At 50.5% G+C, this 19,551-nt stretch overlaps 2 protein-coding genes across 4 annotated transcripts; one reads left to right on the top strand and one right to left on the bottom strand.

Annotated features, from left to right (window-relative positions):
- Positions 1–296: 296 nt before the first annotated feature.
- LOC119134906 (glutamate dehydrogenase, mitochondrial-like) lies at positions 297–10,249 on the bottom strand. 3 transcript variants are annotated; one of them, XM_037272143.1, is made up of 14 exons: positions 9,914–10,249; positions 9,772–9,826; positions 5,123–5,203; positions 5,002–5,057; positions 4,339–4,402; positions 3,899–3,993; positions 3,661–3,840; positions 3,305–3,442; positions 3,062–3,226; positions 2,908–2,988; positions 2,715–2,838; positions 1,849–1,940; positions 1,395–1,457; positions 297–584 (listed from the first exon to the last, which is right to left on the bottom strand). In XM_037272143.1, exons 1-14 carry the CDS (start codon positions 10,139–10,141, stop codon positions 465–467), a joined length of 1,542 nt encoding a protein of 513 aa, XP_037128038.1. In that variant the 5' UTR covers positions 10,142–10,249; the 3' UTR covers positions 297–464. The 3 variants fall into 3 exon arrangements, with proteins under 3 accessions (XP_037128038.1, XP_037128035.1, XP_037128037.1); XM_037272140.1 differs by having other exon boundaries at positions 9,772–10,249; XM_037272142.1 differs by having other exon boundaries at positions 3,089–3,226; positions 9,772–10,246.
- A 57-nt stretch (positions 10,250–10,306) lies between these two features.
- On the top strand, positions 10,307–19,018 carry shld2 (shieldin complex subunit 2). The gene is made up of 11 exons (XM_037272144.1): positions 10,307–10,554; positions 14,337–14,463; positions 14,712–14,831; positions 14,869–15,007; positions 15,327–15,667; positions 15,767–15,928; positions 17,351–17,456; positions 17,525–17,716; positions 17,850–18,086; positions 18,130–18,258; positions 18,335–19,018. The coding sequence occupies exons 2-11, from the start codon at positions 14,440–14,442 to the stop codon at positions 18,505–18,507; spliced, it is 1,623 nt and encodes a 540-aa protein (XP_037128039.1). The 5' UTR covers positions 10,307–10,554; positions 14,337–14,439; the 3' UTR covers positions 18,508–19,018.
- The last annotated feature ends 533 nt before the right edge of the window (positions 19,019–19,551 follow it).

The following is a 19,551-nucleotide window of genomic DNA, read 5'->3' on the forward strand; positions in this document are numbered from 1 at the left end:
AACTTATACTCTGGAGCGACTTATAGTCCAGAAACTACGGTATATATCTGTGTGTGTGTGTATGGCAATAATTTGAAAAAGTAACACCCACAAGTCTGGACTGACCAAAAGTATATATTATATATAAACATATTCTTTTGTTCAGACAAAAGTCTGAACAAAAAAATCTGTTTATATTCATTACGTAAACATGATGAATTTCATCGAAATAAAAAAGTATATATTTCTGCACAAATATGAAATCTCCAGTATCAACAAAACAGAAAAGCGGGGGGGGGGGTGGAAAAACAAAGAGGTTGAGCGAAAAACTATTTACACCCAAGTCATCAAATTACACCAAACGGATAAAGTTATTCATCATCATCACAATATCCTTCAACTTTACTCTTTGCTGCAACTTTTGTCTTTGTAAGGCTGGCGGTGTTTTCATCCTGCCCTAAACAGGAAGTGGGCGAGAGCCACAGCTACGTGAAGATTAGTCCGGCCTCGGCGTAAACTTGGAAGACCTTCTCGATGGCGTTGACGTAGGCGGCGGTTCGCAGGTCCAAACCCAGCTGGAACGTGCTGGCTGTGCGCATGATTTGCTGCGGCAAGAATGAAAAGGTCAATTGGTTGAGCACGGAGAGGTCAAAGGGCAGGCAGGAGGCGTGCGGGTGCCTCACACCAAGTGTGGAACGGCTGTGACGCGGTCATCTGCCGCATGCCGCAAGGAATAAAATGTATTGGAGTCGATGATTCAACTCACACTGAACTCACACGCAGTGCGCTAGCGGATCGTCGCCGTCGTTTGCTCGCTGTCCGCAAGCCTTCTATTTCTTCTGGACACCGCAAATGTATTTTCATGTAGCTGATGAAATGACACGGCTCAGACAGGAAATTGGGCGTCAGCATAGGAGGTGGATCCGGTATATATATTTCAAAGTACAATTGTTCTGCGAACTCGTTTTTTCTTTTAATTCACTAAAACATCTCATATCTACAACCTACAGACCTTCCATTTCAGCTAACTGCCTAGCTTGGCATGAGTTGGAAATTTGAAAGGCAAAAAACTAGTTCAAAATAAATTAAACATGACAAAAAAAACACTATATAAATACAAAACATGCTCAACCATGGTAGAAGAGCCAAAGTCCCAGCAATAATGTCCCAAAGGTCTGTCAATGTGAACGAAAGGATGGCTATTGTTTACAAATAGCTCTCTTTTACTCTCTTTTTATCAAGTGAACTCAACTCTTTGGCGTGAACCCCCCCTCCCCGTGATCCTGTGGTCTCATGGCCGGCGATTTACGGAGGCGCAACGCAGTTGATTCCCGCCGGTGTGAGTTGCAGTGCGCCGGTGTAACACGGAGAAACCATGCCCCAGCCGTTCCACACCCTTGTGAACATATCGTTACCCTGGCGGAGCGCTCCATGGTGAAGGCCAAGCCCGAGTGGACGATGTCCTTCTCCGACGCCCCCTGTGGCACAGCACAGGTATTACCATGTACACAAGCACAAATGTCTCGAGCGTCGAGGTTTATTGTCATTGCTGCTTTTTGGGGGGAGTTGACAAACTGGAGATACAAGCAGCATTATGTGGCACCAAAGCCAAGCGACGTGACAATAAGCCAGAGTTTGGCAGCTATTCGGGCCCTTTGCTGCCACTCACCCGGCCCCTGCTTAGACCAGACCTTGACATCTGACGGCCCTGAGCATCGATTGACAATGCCGTCGTTAGCTGCAAAGCGTTTGCCCCCTCGGGTCAGCTCATTTCTGCCATCTAGCCTTGTCCGCATCCCGTATGGATGGACTTGACAGGCCACCCTAGGCACAGATGCGTACGTGGCCGACACACATTCAAGTACTCACAGCAATGCGTGCCTGGAACTCAGACGTGGGAACAATGGGAATGGCGCCGCCATGCTTGCCAAATTTCCTCTCCAAACTCTCCTGGACCGACACTGATGAGGGACAGAAAAAAACGTCTCCAGTCCAGTGAGACTGACTGGACTATTGTGGCTCGGTGAGGACATTTCCAATTGGATTTCAAAGACCTTTTTGCTTTACAATGTTTGGCGAGGGAGGGTTCCCCCCGTTTCCATGTCTGATTACAAAGGCGTTTTCGCTTGAAAATGTTTGGCGAGGGAGGGTTCGCCAGTTTTCCATGTCTGTGGTGGTGATGGTGGTTGTGACTGGCGGTTTGCTGGAAGGGGACAGACTTGTTGGAGGAAAGCGCAAATTGTTCAAATTGTGGACAGATGGGAAAGAAGACGAGGCTGAGAGGCAACCTTTCACTTGTCATCCACTTTCAGCAATCTCGTGACTTGGGAATTTGGCGAGGCCGATCGCCATATTCACCAGAGAATCCATGAGCAGGCCATTTAACAGGACTCAAGTCACTTGTAATCTGGAGATTCTGGATATGGAAGCCATCTAGCGCTTGGGCGCTTCAGAGAAACATGCGGTTATCTCGCCAGTAAATGGAGTCAGAGCTCCGGCTTGCGGACAAGCGGCGCCGGGACATCATTCTGCACCGTTCCAAAACATCCTATGAACTGCTCCAATTAATGGACAGACAAACGGGTCGGCGCCAACTCTCATTTGTTGCACAAGTGGCCACAAACGAGGCATTCTTCCAGTAGCAGCAGCAAGAGCTGTGAGCGTTTTGAATCCAAGCTGAAACGTCCACAGCGAGCCACACCCGTCCACTCGACCCAAAGAAACTTGTCACTCACTCAGCAGGTGGTAGTTGGAGTCTCGCTCGTACTTGAAGGTCAGGCGGCCGTAACTGACGTGATTGAGGTTCTTTAGCCACTCGAAGTACGACACAGTCACACCGCCCGCGTTCAGGTACAAGTCCTGGAGGAGGGAGGGGTTGTTAGCCAGGAAACGGTTGGCGCAGGGATTGAGGAGCCGGCGGAGTCTCACCGGGATGACCAGGATGTTTCGGTCCAGGAAGATGCGATCGGCCTCAGGCGTGGTCGGACCATTGGCGCCTTCTGCGATGATCTGCCAAACAACACAGACAGCGAGGCCTTCAGCTCTTGGGCGTCGCCTAGCAGACACACACAAGCGCCCCCACCCCGGCTGCAGATGACAAGAGCGGCACCTTGGCCTTGACGTTGGGGGCGTTTCTTTTGGTGAGCTGCTTCTCTCCGGCGGCGGGAATGAGGATGTCGCAGTCCGCCTCCAGGATGCTCCCGTCGTACGGCGAAGACTTGGGGAAGCCCACGATGGTCCCATTGGCCTGGAGACACACACGCACGCATGGCTTTTTCATCCCGTCAAGGGCAAGGCGACAGCTTGGGGTTTAGGGGGTGCGCACCAGTTTGTAGTCCTCCAGTTCTTTGGGGTCAATGCCGTGCGGGTTCCAGATGCTGCCGTCAATCTCGCCCACTCCAACGCATTTGGCTCCGTAGCGGTGAAGGTAGCGCATGGAGTGCAGACCCACATTGCCAAAACCCTGAGTACAAGCCCAAAGGCTCCATGTTTTCCCGAAATTGCTTTTTGCTAATGATGCTTTTGGAAACATTTAGGACCTTGAAAAATCCTGATAAAATGTCCCTAGCGCTGCCACATTTGTGGCACGTGGAGGAGGAAGGCAGTAAGTGGGCATGGTACATACAGCTCGTAGAGTCGAGCATCAGAGACATGGATGTCAGGTGGCGGCTGCTCGCTTACCTGGACCACAAAGGTTTTGTCGCGAAATCCGGGAGACATTCCCAGCTTGCCCATGTAGGCCGCCTCGTTGACAAAGTTCTCGATGCCATGGAAGACTCCCCTCCCGGTGGCCGAGATACGTCCGTGGATGCCCCCCTGGCTGATGGGCTTGCCGGTCACGCAGGCGTGAGCGTTGATGTCCTGCGGCAGGCGGGTGGCTTAGCACACAAGGTCACCTCCGTGCAGCCCGCAAACTCACATTGTAGCCCATGGTGGTGGCAAAGGTGTCAGCGATCCAGGACATCTCGCGCTCACCCGTGCCCATGTCCGGAGCGGGAACATCGATTCCGGGTCCTGCGCGCCACAAAACGGACATTGGTGCCTGGCCGTTCTTCCACTCAGCTCTTTGCCGGCTTGTGTTTTTTTGGGGTTTCTGTGCTTAAGGGAAAGCAATTCAGGAATGGTGCCACCATCTTGGACACAGAGTCTTTTGCCAGTAGGCGGGGGCCCATATTCCATTCTGCCGCCATGGTAAGCGCAGGCAGAAATAGCACAGGACAATGTTTCTTTCTTTCCAGACAAAAATGGGTTTCCTCCACCGTATCTTTGGTGAAATTTTTCTGCAAGTCCTACTTCTGACGTTTCTACAGGGTCCTTGAGACTTGTGGGGGTTGTTCCCTTTGCCGCTATTTGACTTACCGATGAAACCTTTCTTGGCGAGCTCCACGGTGAACCTCCTGGTGATCTTCTCCAACTCATTGTCCTGGAAACGATCAACAAGAAGGATTGCTACACATGTACAATGAGGTCAGTGGAACACAGAAGCAGGAGGACAGGATGCTAACGTGATGAAGAAGCGGCGGATGCCCAAGAACAATGTCCACGAGACACAAGAGGAGAACAGTGTTAGGGTTTACAGATTATCTTGATCGTATGATTATGTTGGAATGTAACCTGTAATAATTAACCTAGCTTGTCCTGTCTTAACAAAAGTAGTAGAACAAAGTGCTAAGATCTTTTGAACTGATTGACTAGCTGCAGAGGAAGCAATCAAAGTTGCTTTGTTTACACAACGTCGTAAAAGACCCCCTGCTATGCTTTGATCAGCAGGCCAGGGGCTTCAACCCCATCCTGTCCACTCTCACCCCCACTCTCACCCCCACTCTGTTTCTCTCAATAAAAACGCTCCTGCAAGAGGCCTGGGTCAGACCTCATTTGATCATCGCTGTATGCACAGCGACGAATGGACTCTCCACCTGCAGGTGTTTAAAAGGACTTACTTGTCTCCCGTGTGGTTCTTGCAAAATAAGTTAGAGTGAGCACCACCCTAACAAACAGCGATGGTAAGAAAGGCAGACTTACGGAATATTTCCTGGGATTGATCTTGACTCCCGCCTTTGCGCCACCAAAAGGAACATCTAGGAGACATGCGGACAAAATGAAACTCATCCAAGTGCAGAGCAGATGCACTGAATTGACTGACCAACCACAGCACACTTGTAGGTCATGAGCGACGCCAGCGCTTTCACCTCGTCGACAGACACGTCCATGCTGTAGCGGATGCCTGAAAGGCAAACCACAATGGGACAGAGGTTTTCAACGGCTGGTCTGTGAAGGGGGACGTCCGCGGCCCATGAAAGGGCGCATTATTATATTACATTGTACGGCCGTGCTTTCGCAATCTTACAACATCATTACATGAAACAATTCATCCATTTGGATGGTTCAATTCAGTTTGAATGGTCGCTTGCTCAAATTTTCTCAACTGTGAATATTCTCCCATTTCTGTAGAAGCAGACCCATTCACTTTGTGTAGAGTTAAAAAAAAAAGGCATTTGCAAACATTGACATTTTTGCAGACTGAAGATGGACGTTACGGACCAAACCGACAATGAAATCATTCTCAATGTATAGTGGGTCTTGGACGCAACTGGGAGGAAGAGATGGCGGCGCGCACAGATGCAGTGGCCCGGCGCTCCTCAGCTGTTGGCAGTTTTGTAACTTTTTTTGTAACTTTTCTTGTAACATTTTTAGTACTCGTGTAATACAGCAGAGCGGAACTGTCGTTGGTCACAGTAAACACCTTCTGCCCGCAAAATAACTTGATTCTCTGGAAAACGATTTCCCCGGGGATTCGGCGGCCGCCAAGCGCGGCCGGCTTTGCTGTCCCCCCGCTGGAGTGGCGCGGGCGGCGCGGACATGGAAGGCAGAAGCGGGGTGGAGGACTAGCGGCCAAACTAAAAGCTGGCCCGTGCAGGCCGGTCATCCCCAGCCTCTTTCATGCTGACGCCCAGTCAGTGACCAACGGGATGGACGAGCGGAGCACATCTCACGGTCTGGAGTGCTGTCTGGTTGTTGCGGAGTCCTGGTTGGACCATTGCATCCCCGACGCGGCTATCGAGCTAGCGGGCTGTGCTGTCTGCAGAGCCGACCAAACAACAGACTTTTTTTGAGACCATCCATCCATCCATCTTCTTCTGCTTATCAGGTCACGGGGGCAGCTTTAGGAGGGACTCCCAGACTTCCCTCTCCCCAGCCACGTCATCCAGCTCATCCCGGGGGATCCCAAGATGTTCCCAGGCCAGCTGAGAGACATAGTCTCTCCAGCGCGTCCTGGGTCGTCCACGGGGTCTCCTACCTGTGGGACATGACCGGAACACCTCGCCAGGGAGGCGTCCAGGAGGCATCCTGATGAGATGCCCGAGCCACCTCACCTGGCTCCTCTCAAAGTGGAGGAGCAGCAGCTCTACTCCAAGTCTCTCCCGGATGACCGAGCTTTTCTCAAAGGGAGACCCGGACACCCTGTGGAGGAAACTCATTTCGGCCGCTTGTATCCTGGATCTCGTTCTTTCGGTCACGATCCATAGCTCGTGACCATAGGTGAGGGTAGGAGCATAGATCAACCGTTTTGAAATTGAGAGCTTTGCCTTTTGGCTCAGCTCTCTCTTCACCGCGACCGGTACAGAGTCCGCATTACTGCAGACGTTGCACCGATCTGCCTGTCGATCTCACGCTCCATCCTGCCCTCACTCGTGAACAAGACCCCAAGATACTTTAACTCCTCCACTTGGGGCAGGATCTCATCCCCGATCTGGAGAGGGCATTCCACCCTTTTCCGACCGAGGGCCATGGCCTCGGATTTGGAGGTGCTGACCCTCATCCCGACTGCTTCACACTCGGCTGCAAACCGCTCCAGTGAGAGCTGGAGATCACGGCTTAAAGAAGCCAACAGCACCACGTCGTCTGCAAAAAGCAGAGACGCAATGCAGAGGTTCCCAAACCGGACACCCTCAACGCCTCAGCTGCGCCTAGAAATTCTGTCCATAAAAGTTATGAACAGAATCGGTGACAAAGGGCAGCCTTGGTGGAGTCCAACCCTCACTGGGAACAAATGCGACTTACTGCCGGAAATGCAGACCAAACTCTGACATCGGTAATACAGGAACTGAACAGCCCTTATCAGTTGGCTCGGCCCCCCGTACTCCCGAAGCACCCTCCACAGAACTTGCCGAGGGGCACGGTCGAACGCCTTCTCCAAGTCCACAAAACACATGTGGACTGGTTGAGTGAACTCCCATGCCCCCTTGAGGATCCTGCCGAGGGTGTAGAGCTGGTCCACTGTTCCACGGCCAGGACGAAAGCCACACTGCTCCTCCTGAATCCGAGGTTCGACCTACTGACCCAGCCTCCTCCTCCCTCCTCTCCAGCACCCCTGAATAGACCTTACCAGGGAGGCTGAGGAGTGTGATTCCTCTGTAGTTGGAACACACCCTCCGGTCCCACTTCTTAAAGAGGGTAACCACCAGGGCTGCGGCCTCGGACTCGGGGACTCGGACTCGGTCGGACTCTGTCATTTTTGCCGGACTCGGTGCTGATTTTGACCGAGTCCACCGAGTCCGACAATAAAAAAAATACGTTCAATTTTATTTTCATCATGCTGCTGAGAATGCGCGTAGGGATACTGTCCACAGCCCTGCTTACGATCAAGTTTGAAAAAGAACTTGACAGCCTTGAGCGCCGCCGGCGTTTGTCGGCCGCCACCTCGCCAACCGGTCAAACGCGCATGCGCGTGAGGGGAAATCCCGCAAAGGAGGAGGGACAAACAGAGCGATTGGTTTTGCTGGCTTTTTAATGAATGGCGACTGTGACTACGGGGGCCCATTAGGTCCAGAAAAGCTGACAAGACGCTTGCCAAAATGGCAAGGAAAAAATGCACAGCTAAACGAATATATGACGATGAACACAGGACGTTTTTAACAGAGTTAAAGTTGTTTTTTGTTGAACGCTATGGCAAGCCATTCTGCCTGATATGTCGGACGTCATTGGCGCATTTAAAAGCTTCAAATGGTCAGCGCCACTTCAGCTCACTTCATGCCAATATCGATAAGGACTTTGCAAAAGGGACTGAATTCCTCCCAATCACGCCCTTCCAGGTCTCACTGTCATTGCCCACGTGAGCATTGAAGTTACCCAGTAGAACGATAGAGTCCCCAGAAGGAGCACTCTCCAGCACTTCTTCTAAGGACCCCAAAAAGGGTGGGTACTCTGAGTTGCTGTTCGGTGCATCGGCACAAACAACAGTCAGGACCCGTCCCCCCACCCGAAGGCGGAGGGAGGCTACCCTCTCGTTCACCGGGGTGAACCCCAATGTGCAGGCGACCAACCGGGGGGCAACAAAGTATGCCTACACCTGCTCGACGCCTCTCACCGTGGGCAACTCCAGAGTGAAAGAGAGTCCAGCCCCTCTCGAGAGGGCTTGTACCAGAGCCTAAACTATGTGTGGAGGCAAGTCCGACTATGTCTAGTCGGAACTTTTCTGCCTCACACACCAGCTTGGGCTCCTTTCCAGCCAGAGAGGTGACATTCCATGTCCCAAGAGCCAGCTTCTGCAGCCGAGGATCGGACCGCCAAGGTCCCTGCCTTTGGCCGCCGCCCAGCTCGCTTTGCACCCGACCCCTTTGGCCCCTCCTACAGGTGGTGAGCGCATGGGAATTTTTTTTTGAAACCGCTTTTTAAAATCAAAAACTTCAAGATTGAGCAACACATCCCTTGCGAAGACTGACCAAAGATTGCATTTTATCTGTATTTTATATTGTTTTATATACATGTATGTGCATGACCTGCCATGAGGAGCTGCCAAACTGATTTTAACAATCAACACTGCATTAACAGTGTCAATAAAGGAATTCAATTCAACGTATGGGAAAGCGATTGGCCCAGTGGTGCCCAGTTCAGTGTCTGACCTGCCGACTGGCCAAAGGCAGCCGGGATGAGGGTCAGCCCTTCTCCAATTGGATGGATGCCAACCATCGTCAGTTTTGTCGAGGACTCAATGAACGCTCCTTTGCAGCCGTGCTATGACGAACGTTTAACTGCCTCATGTCGTCACTCACAAGTGCAAACTAGCTGCTAGTCTTTCCTTAACAGTGACAATAAAGGAATTCAATTCAATGTATGGGAAAGCCATTGGCCCAGTGGTGCCCAGTTCAGTGTCTGACCTGCCGACTGGCCAAAGGCAGCCGGGATGAGGGTCAGCCCTTCTCCAAATGGATGGATGCCAACCATTGTTAGTTTTGTCGAGGACTCAATGAACGCTCCTTTGCAGCCGTGCTATGACGAACGTTTAACTGCCTCAGGTCGTCACTCACAAGTGCAAACTAGCTGCTAGTCTTTCCTTGACTTTCAAGCGTGTCGGTTGGTCGTTACATCACTCCCACTGTTTTTGATTGGATTTTGTTTCATCATGGAATGGCACCAGGGAGACGTAATGGGGGTGGGGGTGTAATTATATGGTAATTTTTAAAACCAAAGATTTTTTCTCATGGCCAATTACTAACGTAATTGATGGAATAATCAATAACTGCAGCATTGCAATATATTCTGTCATATAGTTAATTTCAAAAACGTCCTCGATCTGCCAGCCAAACCCGAATGTTGACATTCCTGATCTGGCGAAGCCTTTGTTCAATCAACGTCATCCATTCGAGGTTAAGAGGAAGGGCGACTCCGGTAGTCCCCGCCCCGCTCTGCCACGGTTTGCAACACCCCACCCCCACCCCCGCCCCGCACTGCCACGGTTTGCAACCCCCCTATCCTCACCCACCCACCAGGCCGTCCCCCACGCGGTCTGACCTCCCTTGCAGGGCATCCTATGCTGGCTGTGCTGAGCCCGGTAGCCCTCCACGACCTCCCACTCGCCGCTGTCCCTCTTGATGGGGAAACTGAGGCTGAGGACGTGGTTGCACGGCTTGATGATCTTGAGGATCCCGCAGACGCGCTTCCTCTTGTTGTCGGCGCTCTCGCGCGTCTTCAGCTCTTCCACCAGTTTGTCCTCCACGATGGAGGCGCCGCGGTCGAAGAAGCCCTCCACCATGGCGAAGAAGTTGGGGTCGTCGTCGCCGCTCGACTGCGCGGCGGCCAGCTCGGAGTAGGCGCGGGGGGGCAAAGAGTAGAAGCTGCCCGTGCGCCGCGCGAGTAGCCCGGCCAAGTTCCGCTGGTACATCTTGTCAACTTGGAGGAGCCCGGTGACAAAGTTGGCGCAAAGACGATGATGGAAACAAAGTTGGAAATGTCAACGCGGAAACGGAAGCGCGACAAAAAAACAATACTCAACTGATTAACTCCTCCCCTCACACACACACACACACACACACACACATACATACACACACACGCACGCACGCACACACACACACACACACACTCTTCTTTCTTTTCCTGCTCGACGACTTCACCTGGAGGCTGGACCACTAGTGGAGCTCGTTAGCCTGCTAGCCTGGCGTAGCCTATCCTACCATTAGCATGCTGCATTTAGGAACCCCCAGGTTTCGTAAAGTGTATTTGTCAACTCTGGCCTAACAACTGCAGCCCCTCAAGTGTGTCCCTTCAAGGTTCCTCAAGTTGTCTCATTGAAAGGTATTTATTCATTTATTTCAGCAATTATATTACTTTGTTGGTCGATTGTCAATCAATGGGAATGAATTTGAATTCAATAATTATCTGAAGTAAAACCACAAGAATAGTAGTGTTATAATTCCTTTGATGATGGTTATTGTTAAGAAACTGCACTTGTATTGCGTTAGTGGAGGTAACTGTGAACAGATTCTCACCTTGGGTAAAAATAACCAAATAGAAATGCACAATGTTATGTGAACAAACCACACATCAAGCATTTACCAGAAATAATAACACCACCTAAGTAACCCAATGAAATATTTTCTAATCGGAATACACCATGGGCCCCTTCACGTTAACGTTAAAGGGAAATGTGCTTTTGGCAGTTTGCAAACATATTTTGTTAAGGCAGCGCTAGACTTATAATCATATCAATCATATCAGTAGTAGTGTACTCGTGTGGTGATTAATAAGTGGAAAGGAATGTGCAGGCTACAATGAATTTGTTCTCTACAAAGTATTGTGGAACAGGATGACCAGACAGGGAGGATATCTCAAGGCCGGTGAAGAACAACTCGTCTTTGTGGTCCAGACACCTGTGCTGAGCAGGGGAAAAACCCAAACGAGGAGGAGACGACCATCGACTATCGACCATCGACCAATCACCACACAATATTTTGCATGCTTGAATATTCATATTGTGTTTCTTTAAAACTGGGCAACCCGGAAGAATGTGTTGTCTCTTGATGGTCACAAGAACACACGAATTTTAGTGTGAGGGACCCGGGGGACCCAGGCGCCTGTATTAGTTTGCTTTGTCAGGATTAAACAATTGGTAAATTCGGCCTAATTGATTTATTGGTCTTCTCTTTGACAGAACGAACTCGCAAAATTGTTAGGTGTACCAGTGTGTGGATTAGGACGTAACGATTCATGTGTTAAGTGTTGATCATAATTTGGAGTCAGATCAATAGCTAAAATCCGTAGCCTAACAACGTTTCTAATACCCTCTTGTTGCACACGCTGTGGGTGAAGCTTTGCTGTTGGTCGATGAAAGAGGAGCAAGACTTGAAACGTTTGACCAGGCAGCATGAGGGTAGTGGGAAAGAAGATGTCACCATCCCAGCGTCTACAACAGGGGTGGGCAATTAATTTTTACAAGGGGTCACATGAAAATCCTGAGTTGTGTCAGAGGGCCACACCAACGATAACAAATAGGGGTGTAAATCGCGGGTTTTGTCACGATACGATATCATATCGATACAAAGAAGCACGATACGATATTTGCCGATATCTTAAAGCCTGCTGTGATTCATTCACGATACATCACGATATAGTGCTCTACGATCGATATAGAACAATATCCTGATTTATAACAGTTCATACGCAAAATCAACAAGGTACTGCCAACTCTTTATTTAGGAAATTACAAGAGTATTGTAGTATACAAAGTGCTTATTTTAACACTGAACTTTATCAAATTCCTATATTTTTTCTCATATAAGTAAGTAAAGAAAAATGAATATTCTTTCTTTTTTTGTAATACCATTAACTTTAAAGTGCATTACTGAACTATTTAATTACAAAACAAAAATAAGTTCTTTATAATGAATGTAGTAAACATTACACCTTGACCATATGTTCTAATCCAAATGCAAAAAAAACCCACATTCTCTTGCAATACCAGAGAACTATACACTAACTTCTTGGACACTAGCCATAGCACCAGCCCAGGAGCCGCGTAGTTGTTGGCTCCCCTTTCACGTGCCTGCTCTGCTCACAACACAACACGCCGCGCACTGCTCCCGGAAAGAGGAAGCAAGCAACAATGAACTGGATTTCAAAATAAAGTCGCGTCTAATGTCCGAGGTCAAAAACGGGCGATATAGATCGATGTTTACGTTTAGCATCGATGCCAACAAATCGTAGAGCATTATATCGATTAATCGATGTGTATCGATGAATCGTTACACCCCTAATAACAAACCTGCTCAATTTTCTTCCATTGTAAAATGCACGAAATTATTTATTTTAAATAGCTGGTACTGGTAATTAGAAGAATACAATTATTCTGTTTATATTTATATTAAGCTATGTGAAATTGTGGTGTATAGGTCAAATTAAAAAAAGATCATTAATCAGTACAATTTATTCTAAATTTCTTTAACTTTTCCTCAAACTGAACTCTCTCCCCCCTTCTGCGTAGCGTCCTGTACTTTTGCGCTATATTCTGACTGTCTGCTGTATGCACACTTGCTCATTTCTTCACGTCAAGACACACAAAAAGATCGAAATTACGTTCCCACTATCCCACGGTGACAAGACATAGTACACAATATACATACAAGTAAACAACACAAAAAGTAAAAACAAGAAGGCACAAACAATGAATAAATAAGAGTGATGAATAAATAATAAATATACAAATAACATAACAAATAAGAGGAGCAAAAATGGAGCAAGTGTGCATACAGCAGACAGTCAGAATATAGCGCAAAAGTACAGGACGCTACGCAGAAGGGGGGAGAGAGTCCAGGATCCTAACAGCCTGGAGCATGAAGCTGTTGGTGAGTCTGGTGGTGCGGGAGCGCAGGCTCCTGTACCTCTTCCCAGAGGGCAGAAGATCAAACAAAGAGTGAGCGGGGTGACTCGCATCACTCACAATCGTGGTCGCCTCGCGGGCGAGATGGGAGGTGTAAATGTCCTTCAGGGAGGGGAGTGAAGCACCAATAATCTTACCAGCCGTGTTCACTGTGCGCTGCAGGGCCTTCACGTTGTATTCAGTGCAGCTACCACCCCAAACAGCGATACAACTGGAGAGGACGCTCTCAATGGTGCCACGGTAGAATGTAGTCACGACGGCCGGAGGAGCACTTGCTCGCCTGAGTTTCTCAGGAAGTACAGGCGGCGCTGAGCTTTCTTCGCCAGTGATGTGGTGTTGGTGGACCAGGAGAGGTCCTCACTGATGTGCACCCCCAGGAATCTGGTGCTGCTCACTCTCTCCACCACAGCACCGTCGATGATCAGTGGCAGATGTTGGGTGTGACCTGCCTCCTTGTTGGGCTTGCAGTTTTGCTAGCAATGCATCAGCCTCTGTTGCGCGCTCTTCATCAGACAGATTTCTGTATTTTTCCTCATGCTTGGTCGTATAGTGGTGATTCAAATTACATTCTTTAAGCACAGCGACCTGTGTACCACAAATTAGGCACACGGCTTTACCTTTCATTTCTGTAAAGAAATACTTGGTAGTCCATCTCTTGCTGAAAGCATGGCACCTTCTTGTCAACTTTTCTTTTCTTAGCGTCAGCACACATTTTGAGGGCAGCATTACTTTGCGCTGTTCACCTTCACGCACAGCTCCCATACACGTACGCTACACGGAAGTGCGACGCCTTTCAAAATAAAAGCAGCACAGTTGTATTGCATACACGACACAGATTGTTTTTTAAATTAAGTTGTAATCAAATGTAATTTATGATTGGCCTCATGCGGCCCGCAACAGAGACGCACAAAGAGCCGGATGTGGCCCGCGGGCCGTATTTTGCCCAGGTCTGGTCTACAACAACGAAGTAAACAAGTAGTTTTGTGACGCTAGCGCAGAATCGTCATTTGCATGTTCTCGCCCCGCCCGTCGGCTCGCTGACTCCCGTTCCATGCTAATCCCGCCTAGGAATGTAGGCCAAGACCACAAAAAGTTTGCCCACCCCCATTTGAGAGTATTTTGTTGGTTGTTCTGAACTGCTCATGGTGTCACTCGGGCGGATGACGTTTGATGTGACCGAAGCGTCTTCTTCCTTTCTCAGTATGTGTGAGGGGCCAAAGATCTATGCGTTTGCGGGGGCCCCTCTCCCGGTGACGGCGGCATGCTGAGGGAGCGGTGGAGACAATTGAAGCTCACCTGGTGGGATGGCCGCCTCGTCCCTGCAGCCGGTGAGCCAGACTCTACGCTTCCTATTTGGTATTCTCGATGCTCGCGTCGCTCATTGGCCGGCCTGACTTGACTCAAGTAGCCACGCGTGTCTGCCACGCTTGTCTGCCAAAGGCGTCTCCTTAGACGTCCCCTTTTCGTGTTGGCCGGCCCCGGCACATTGACACGTTTTCTCTGCCGTTAAGCCTTACTGAGCTCTGGCCTGTTTTACACTTCTACAATTGGAAAATAAGCCCTTCCTGATTCTCAGATAACGATGGCAGCATGCGGGAGGATGAAAGCTCATACGAGGTGGCTTCTGCCTCAGCGGGGCTTCAGAACACCAAGCCTCCGCAACACACCGCAGGAAATGAACAAGCGTCCTTCACCGGTACTTGCCTTTGCCCGCCCGGCAGCCGGAACCGCAGCTTTCCCTAGTCAGCCAGTACCTCTCGACCTCATTTCTCAGAGGCGCTGCCCAGGCCCAGCCCAAATACGTGCAAAGACGGGCAGACCACTCATCGGGCGCACCGGAGCGCTTCAGTCTGACGACCTGCTCCCTCGAGCGCATTGCGCTACTTAAAAGTTAAAGTTAAAGTCCCAATGATCGTCACACACACATCTGGGTGTGGTGAAATTTGTCCTCTGCATTTAACCCATCCCCTTGTGATCTTAATCCATCCCCTGGGGGAGAGGGGAGCAGTGAGCAGCAGCGGTGCCGCGCTCGGGAATCATTTGGTGATCTAACCCCCCAATTACCCTAACCCTAACCCCCCTTAATGCTGAGTGCCAAGCAGGGAGGCAGTGGGTCCCATTTTTATAGTCTTTGGTATGACTCGGCCGGGGTTTGAACCCACAACCTTCCAGTCTCAGGGCGGACACTCTACCACTAGGCCACTGAGCTGGTACTTGCCCCAAGACGAGCTCCTGAGTGCAGCAAGGCGCTCTCCAGAAGGTTCTGGCGAGACCGTTGGTCTGGCCCAGCGGGCGGAGCGAGGAGGTGTGGTCCTGGAAACCACCTCGTATGGCGTGCTGTGCTCGCAGCAGGCTGGCCGTCCCGCCTCATCTCCCGCGTCCAAAAGAGCTCGTCTTGGCGAGGCAATAGATGGCCGTGGTGCCAACCCGTTTCCTGCTTCCCCAAAACTTCTTGGCCAGTGTGCCGAAGCAAAGGCTCGCTATCGGGTTCTGGTTGCCGTGGTTCATCCCTGTCAACTAAAGGAAATCAAGGTAACTTGTCGACAACAGCACACAAGAAGAAACAGAACCTCACGAGTGGTTGCTCGGCCCAATTCCAAGGTCAACGTGCGGTAGCTCCCATCCTTCTAGGTCAAGTGCGAAGCAGTTAAGGGCTCCCCGGTGTCCCTGGCCAGTGTGGTGGTGACGGACCAGTCGGGCGTGGACCTGACGGTGCTGCTGTGGCGACAGGCGACATTCTGGGCAGCGGCACTCGGCGTCGGAGATGTCGTCTTCATCACAGGTATGCCAACACTGCAACCACAAAGTCAACTTGAAGGAGACACTGGGGATCTTGATGGCATTCCCTGAACATGTCTTCTTCACAGTGGAGACTTTGTTGAGTTTGTGTTGTTTTAGCACCTCAGCCTTCGTGAGACACCCCCCCCCACCCAGACACACACACACACACACACACACACACACACACACACACACACACACACACACACACACACACACACACGCAGTCGCAGAAAAAGGGTTGTGCCATTCTGAACTTTGACCTCATCCATGTCAGGCCTGCGGCTGAGTGAGGACACCTGGAGGGGAGAGAAGATACTGCAGTCCACCTTCAGCAGCAAATTGCTCAACTTCGGTCATGTTAGTGCCCTCACCTCCCCCACGGGTACTGCTTCAGATGCCCTCTTACCCTGGCTCATCCCCTAGGTACACCTTAACCCCCTCCCCATCTCCCCATGGTGGCCTTGTAGATGCTGCCTCCGTGTCTTCTCTTTGCGATTTCCTTGGAAAGCGGCGCCCCCTGCTGCTGTCCACGCCACGACGCTCCCCTCAGCGTCTGGAACGCTTGCCGTATGTCCCCCCGTGGCCACATGGGGTCAACATGCTGGGTCACACCCTATTGCGCGTTACACACACATATGTCAGCGCGGGTGATTGAGACGGATCTGCAATGGGGGTCACTTTTCGTCCGCGCGTGTCCGTGCGTGTCGGGACATGTCTAGTCAGGTGTCATCACACGTCAATTCAGGGCTGGTGAAAACCAATAAGATTAGACTAATAAATAAATATATAAATAGATTGAGGTTATTTATTAGATGTCCACGCACGCTTGAACTGACGGCTGTCACGGAGGCAAGGCCGGTGATGTTAAGAAAGCTGCAATGTGCTAGAAAATGAGGCAGTATGAAAAATGTACCAGCTCAGTAGCCTAGTGGTAGAGTGTCCGCCCTGGGACTGGAAGGTTGTGGGTTCAAACCCCGGCCAGGTCATACCAAAGACTATAAAAATGGGACCCATTGCCTCCCTGCTTGGCACTCAGCATTAAGGGTTGGAATTGGGGGGTTAGATCACCAAATGATTCCCGAGCGCGGCACCGCTGCTGCTCACTGCTCCCCTCTCCCCCAGGGGATGGATTAAAATCACATGGGGATGGGTTAAATGCAGAGGACAAATTTCACCACACCCAGATGTGTGTGTGACAATCATTGGGACTTTAATCTTAATTTAAAAATGAGGCAGTGGTCCCTGGCTTGATTTCTTTTGACTTTCCCCAATCTGTCCGTTATTTTCTTGTTTCAATCCCCATTGGACAAGCGTGCGTATCATGATGTGCTGTTCTGAGTGAGGCATGTCATCAGGTGCATCATCCCATGTTTGATACCACATGTGGCAGAGTGGCGAGCCGAGGTGGAGTCTCGCCGCAGGTCGGCTTTGGAACGCCACGCAGTGGCGAGCGTGGAGTGGGCCAATAGCCTTAAGGGGGCGCTGCTGCTGTGGGGTTTGGCTCTGGACTGGCTTCCAGGCATCAGGACGCACCAAGGTGGGCTTTCCGTCTGCCTGTCTTGTGTGGTGTTACGTGGCGGCGTGCTGACTTCCCGTCGCCTTCAGACGCCGTCTGGGACGTCCGCTTCCTCCTGGTCATGGAGGGCACGGATTTTGAGCGCGCCGAGCTTCACAGCACTCCCTGGAGCCACGCCCGGCGACTGGATGCAACTGACCACCGGCTGGACCGATTCCTGTGCGTCACGGGTCGCACCGTGGAGATGGACGTGGACACACTGCTCTTGCAGCAATACTCAGGTGGCAGCCTGTGCTGGTGGCACCCAGTCTATCCAGTTTGGCTGGCGCCGGTGCTTACGCGTGTGAGCAAATGGGATTCGGCGACAGCGTAGAGCTTTTGCCAGCAAACACAGACCACACTTGTTGTCCTCAGGAGACGTGCTGCTCAGGGTACGAGTGTTGGCCTTCCGCTTTCGGCCTTATGGCGGCATGGCAGCGGCCCTGCCGTCCAGCTTGGACGGCTCCACGCCTCGTGCCGCCATCTCTGCGATGCTGAGCGGCGATGTGACCTACTTGGGCTGCAGCCGGTGCGTCGCCGAACTGGACGTTGACGCCAACGGAATTTATGCCCCATGCTACGTTTGCCTGCCCGCCGGCGCCGCTACTACAGGTGAGACATGGCCGCCACCCATCTGCCTCGGACTCCTTCAAAGGTGGCCGCCATCCGCAGTCCGGCTGTGCTGACGGTGAGCGGGCAGGGCTCCAGGCAGGCGAGCGTTCAGGTTCCCACCGTCGCCGCGCAGAAGATTCTGGGCATGCCGCACGGCCAGCTACTGAGGAACGCAGGTGAGAGCTGCTTTGAAGGTTTCCTCCCTACGAACTCTTGGCTCCGCTTTCAATGTTGTCCGTCGGCTGCAGGCTCCGACGGCAAAAATGTTGATGTGGCAGTGGAGAGGCTCCGCACACTCCTCTGCCTTCCCGGGAAAAACGTGGCCATCTCCGTGCGTAGCCTCGTCTTGTGCGACAACAACGGTGCGGCCATCAGTCAGGAGTTGGCGCTGCTCGAGCTGCTCTTTGTCCCGGACCTGTGAAAGCTCGGCTCGGTGCGGCTCGGATCAGGTCGAATGGCATCTTTTGCCAAACATTACTTATAGCGATGGAAAACAAGAAGAATACAGCACCTTCAATGCAATTCATCTGATACAACTACTCAAAATACACCCAGAATAAGTGAAAACATAGACCGGACAGCTCTAAAATGAGCCAAAAGACTGACGCCAATGCTATGAGAACAAGGGCATCATATACACGCAATAATATAAAAGTGAAATACAGTTCATTAGTTTTGTGTCATTTCAAGCTTACTGCTTTACTGTATCTGTCGTTTCCATAGATTGAAGGAACTGAACCATCAATGGAACAAAGTCTTTGGGTGAAATCTTCTCTATACTGACAAAACATTTCTGAAACTCGTCCTTGAACAATCAGGACTTTGCAGGACAGTGTAATGAGTTGTGTGGATCGATGCATCCAACAATGGAACATCTTGATCTCTCCACTTTGGCAGCCTTGAGTTGTTTGGACTACAAAAGTCTCTCTGAGCAATACGGATGGTGGATTTACGAAACTGTTTGGCCACACCCATTACCTTACATTACCTTGTTTGGGAGTTCCGCCCCAATGGATGTGACGTAATAGATAAAAATACGAAACAGAAAATGGAGAAAACTGAACGGAGTAAAAAAATAGCCCCCAAACAGATCATAAAAGTATCCCTGCAACACCTGGAGGGAGAGTACACTTTTCTACAATCTTGGAGACTCCAAGTGCACAATAAAAAGAATATAAAAACAAAAAGAGTGAATTTTCCATGATATGTCACCAGGGGACAAAAATTTGAACGGACCCTTTATCGTGTGAAAAAGAAGTTTTTGTATTTGTCATTTAGTTTGACATGAATCGGTCCGAATTTTGCTCTCCCAATTAAGGGAACCGTCCTCGGCCTTCCAAAATTCCACATCCTTGTGGGACGCTTACAAGTCTCCTTGCGTTTACATGCAGCGAGGCTTGGCCCCAAATTCAAACTGGACTGAGTCCTTCCTGTGGTTGAATTGGGGTCCCGACCAGTAGATTGT

The sequence above is a fragment of the Syngnathus acus genome, chromosome 15 (genome assembly GCF_901709675.1).
Source record: "Syngnathus acus chromosome 15, fSynAcu1.2, whole genome shotgun sequence".
NCBI lineage: Eukaryota > Metazoa > Chordata > Actinopteri > Syngnathiformes > Syngnathidae > Syngnathus > Syngnathus acus.

Bases quoted from the DNA above. Each gene is read 5' to 3' on its own strand.
- LOC119134906 (XM_037272140.1), bottom strand. From the start codon at position 10,141: ATGTACCAGCGGAACTTGGCCGGGCTACTCGCGCGGCGCACGGGCAGC. The intron at 5,204-9,771 runs GTCAGACCGCGT...TTTGCCTTTCAG, and splicing joins TAGGATGCCCTGCAAGGGAG to GCATCCGCTACAGCATGGAC. The intron at 1,941-2,714 runs GTGAGTGACAAG...GTCCCTCATCAG, and splicing joins CTCCAACTACCACCTGCTGA to TGTCGGTCCAGGAGAGTTTG.
- shld2 (XM_037272144.1), top strand. From the start codon at position 14,440: ATGGCCGCCTCGTCCCTGCAGCCG. The intron at 14,464-14,711 runs GTGAGCCAGACT...CCTGATTCTCAG, and splicing joins CCGCCTCGTCCCTGCAGCCG to ATAACGATGGCAGCATGCGG. The intron at 15,008-15,326 runs GCATTGCGCTAC...GCGGACACTCTA, and splicing joins GACGACCTGCTCCCTCGAGC to CCACTAGGCCACTGAGCTGG.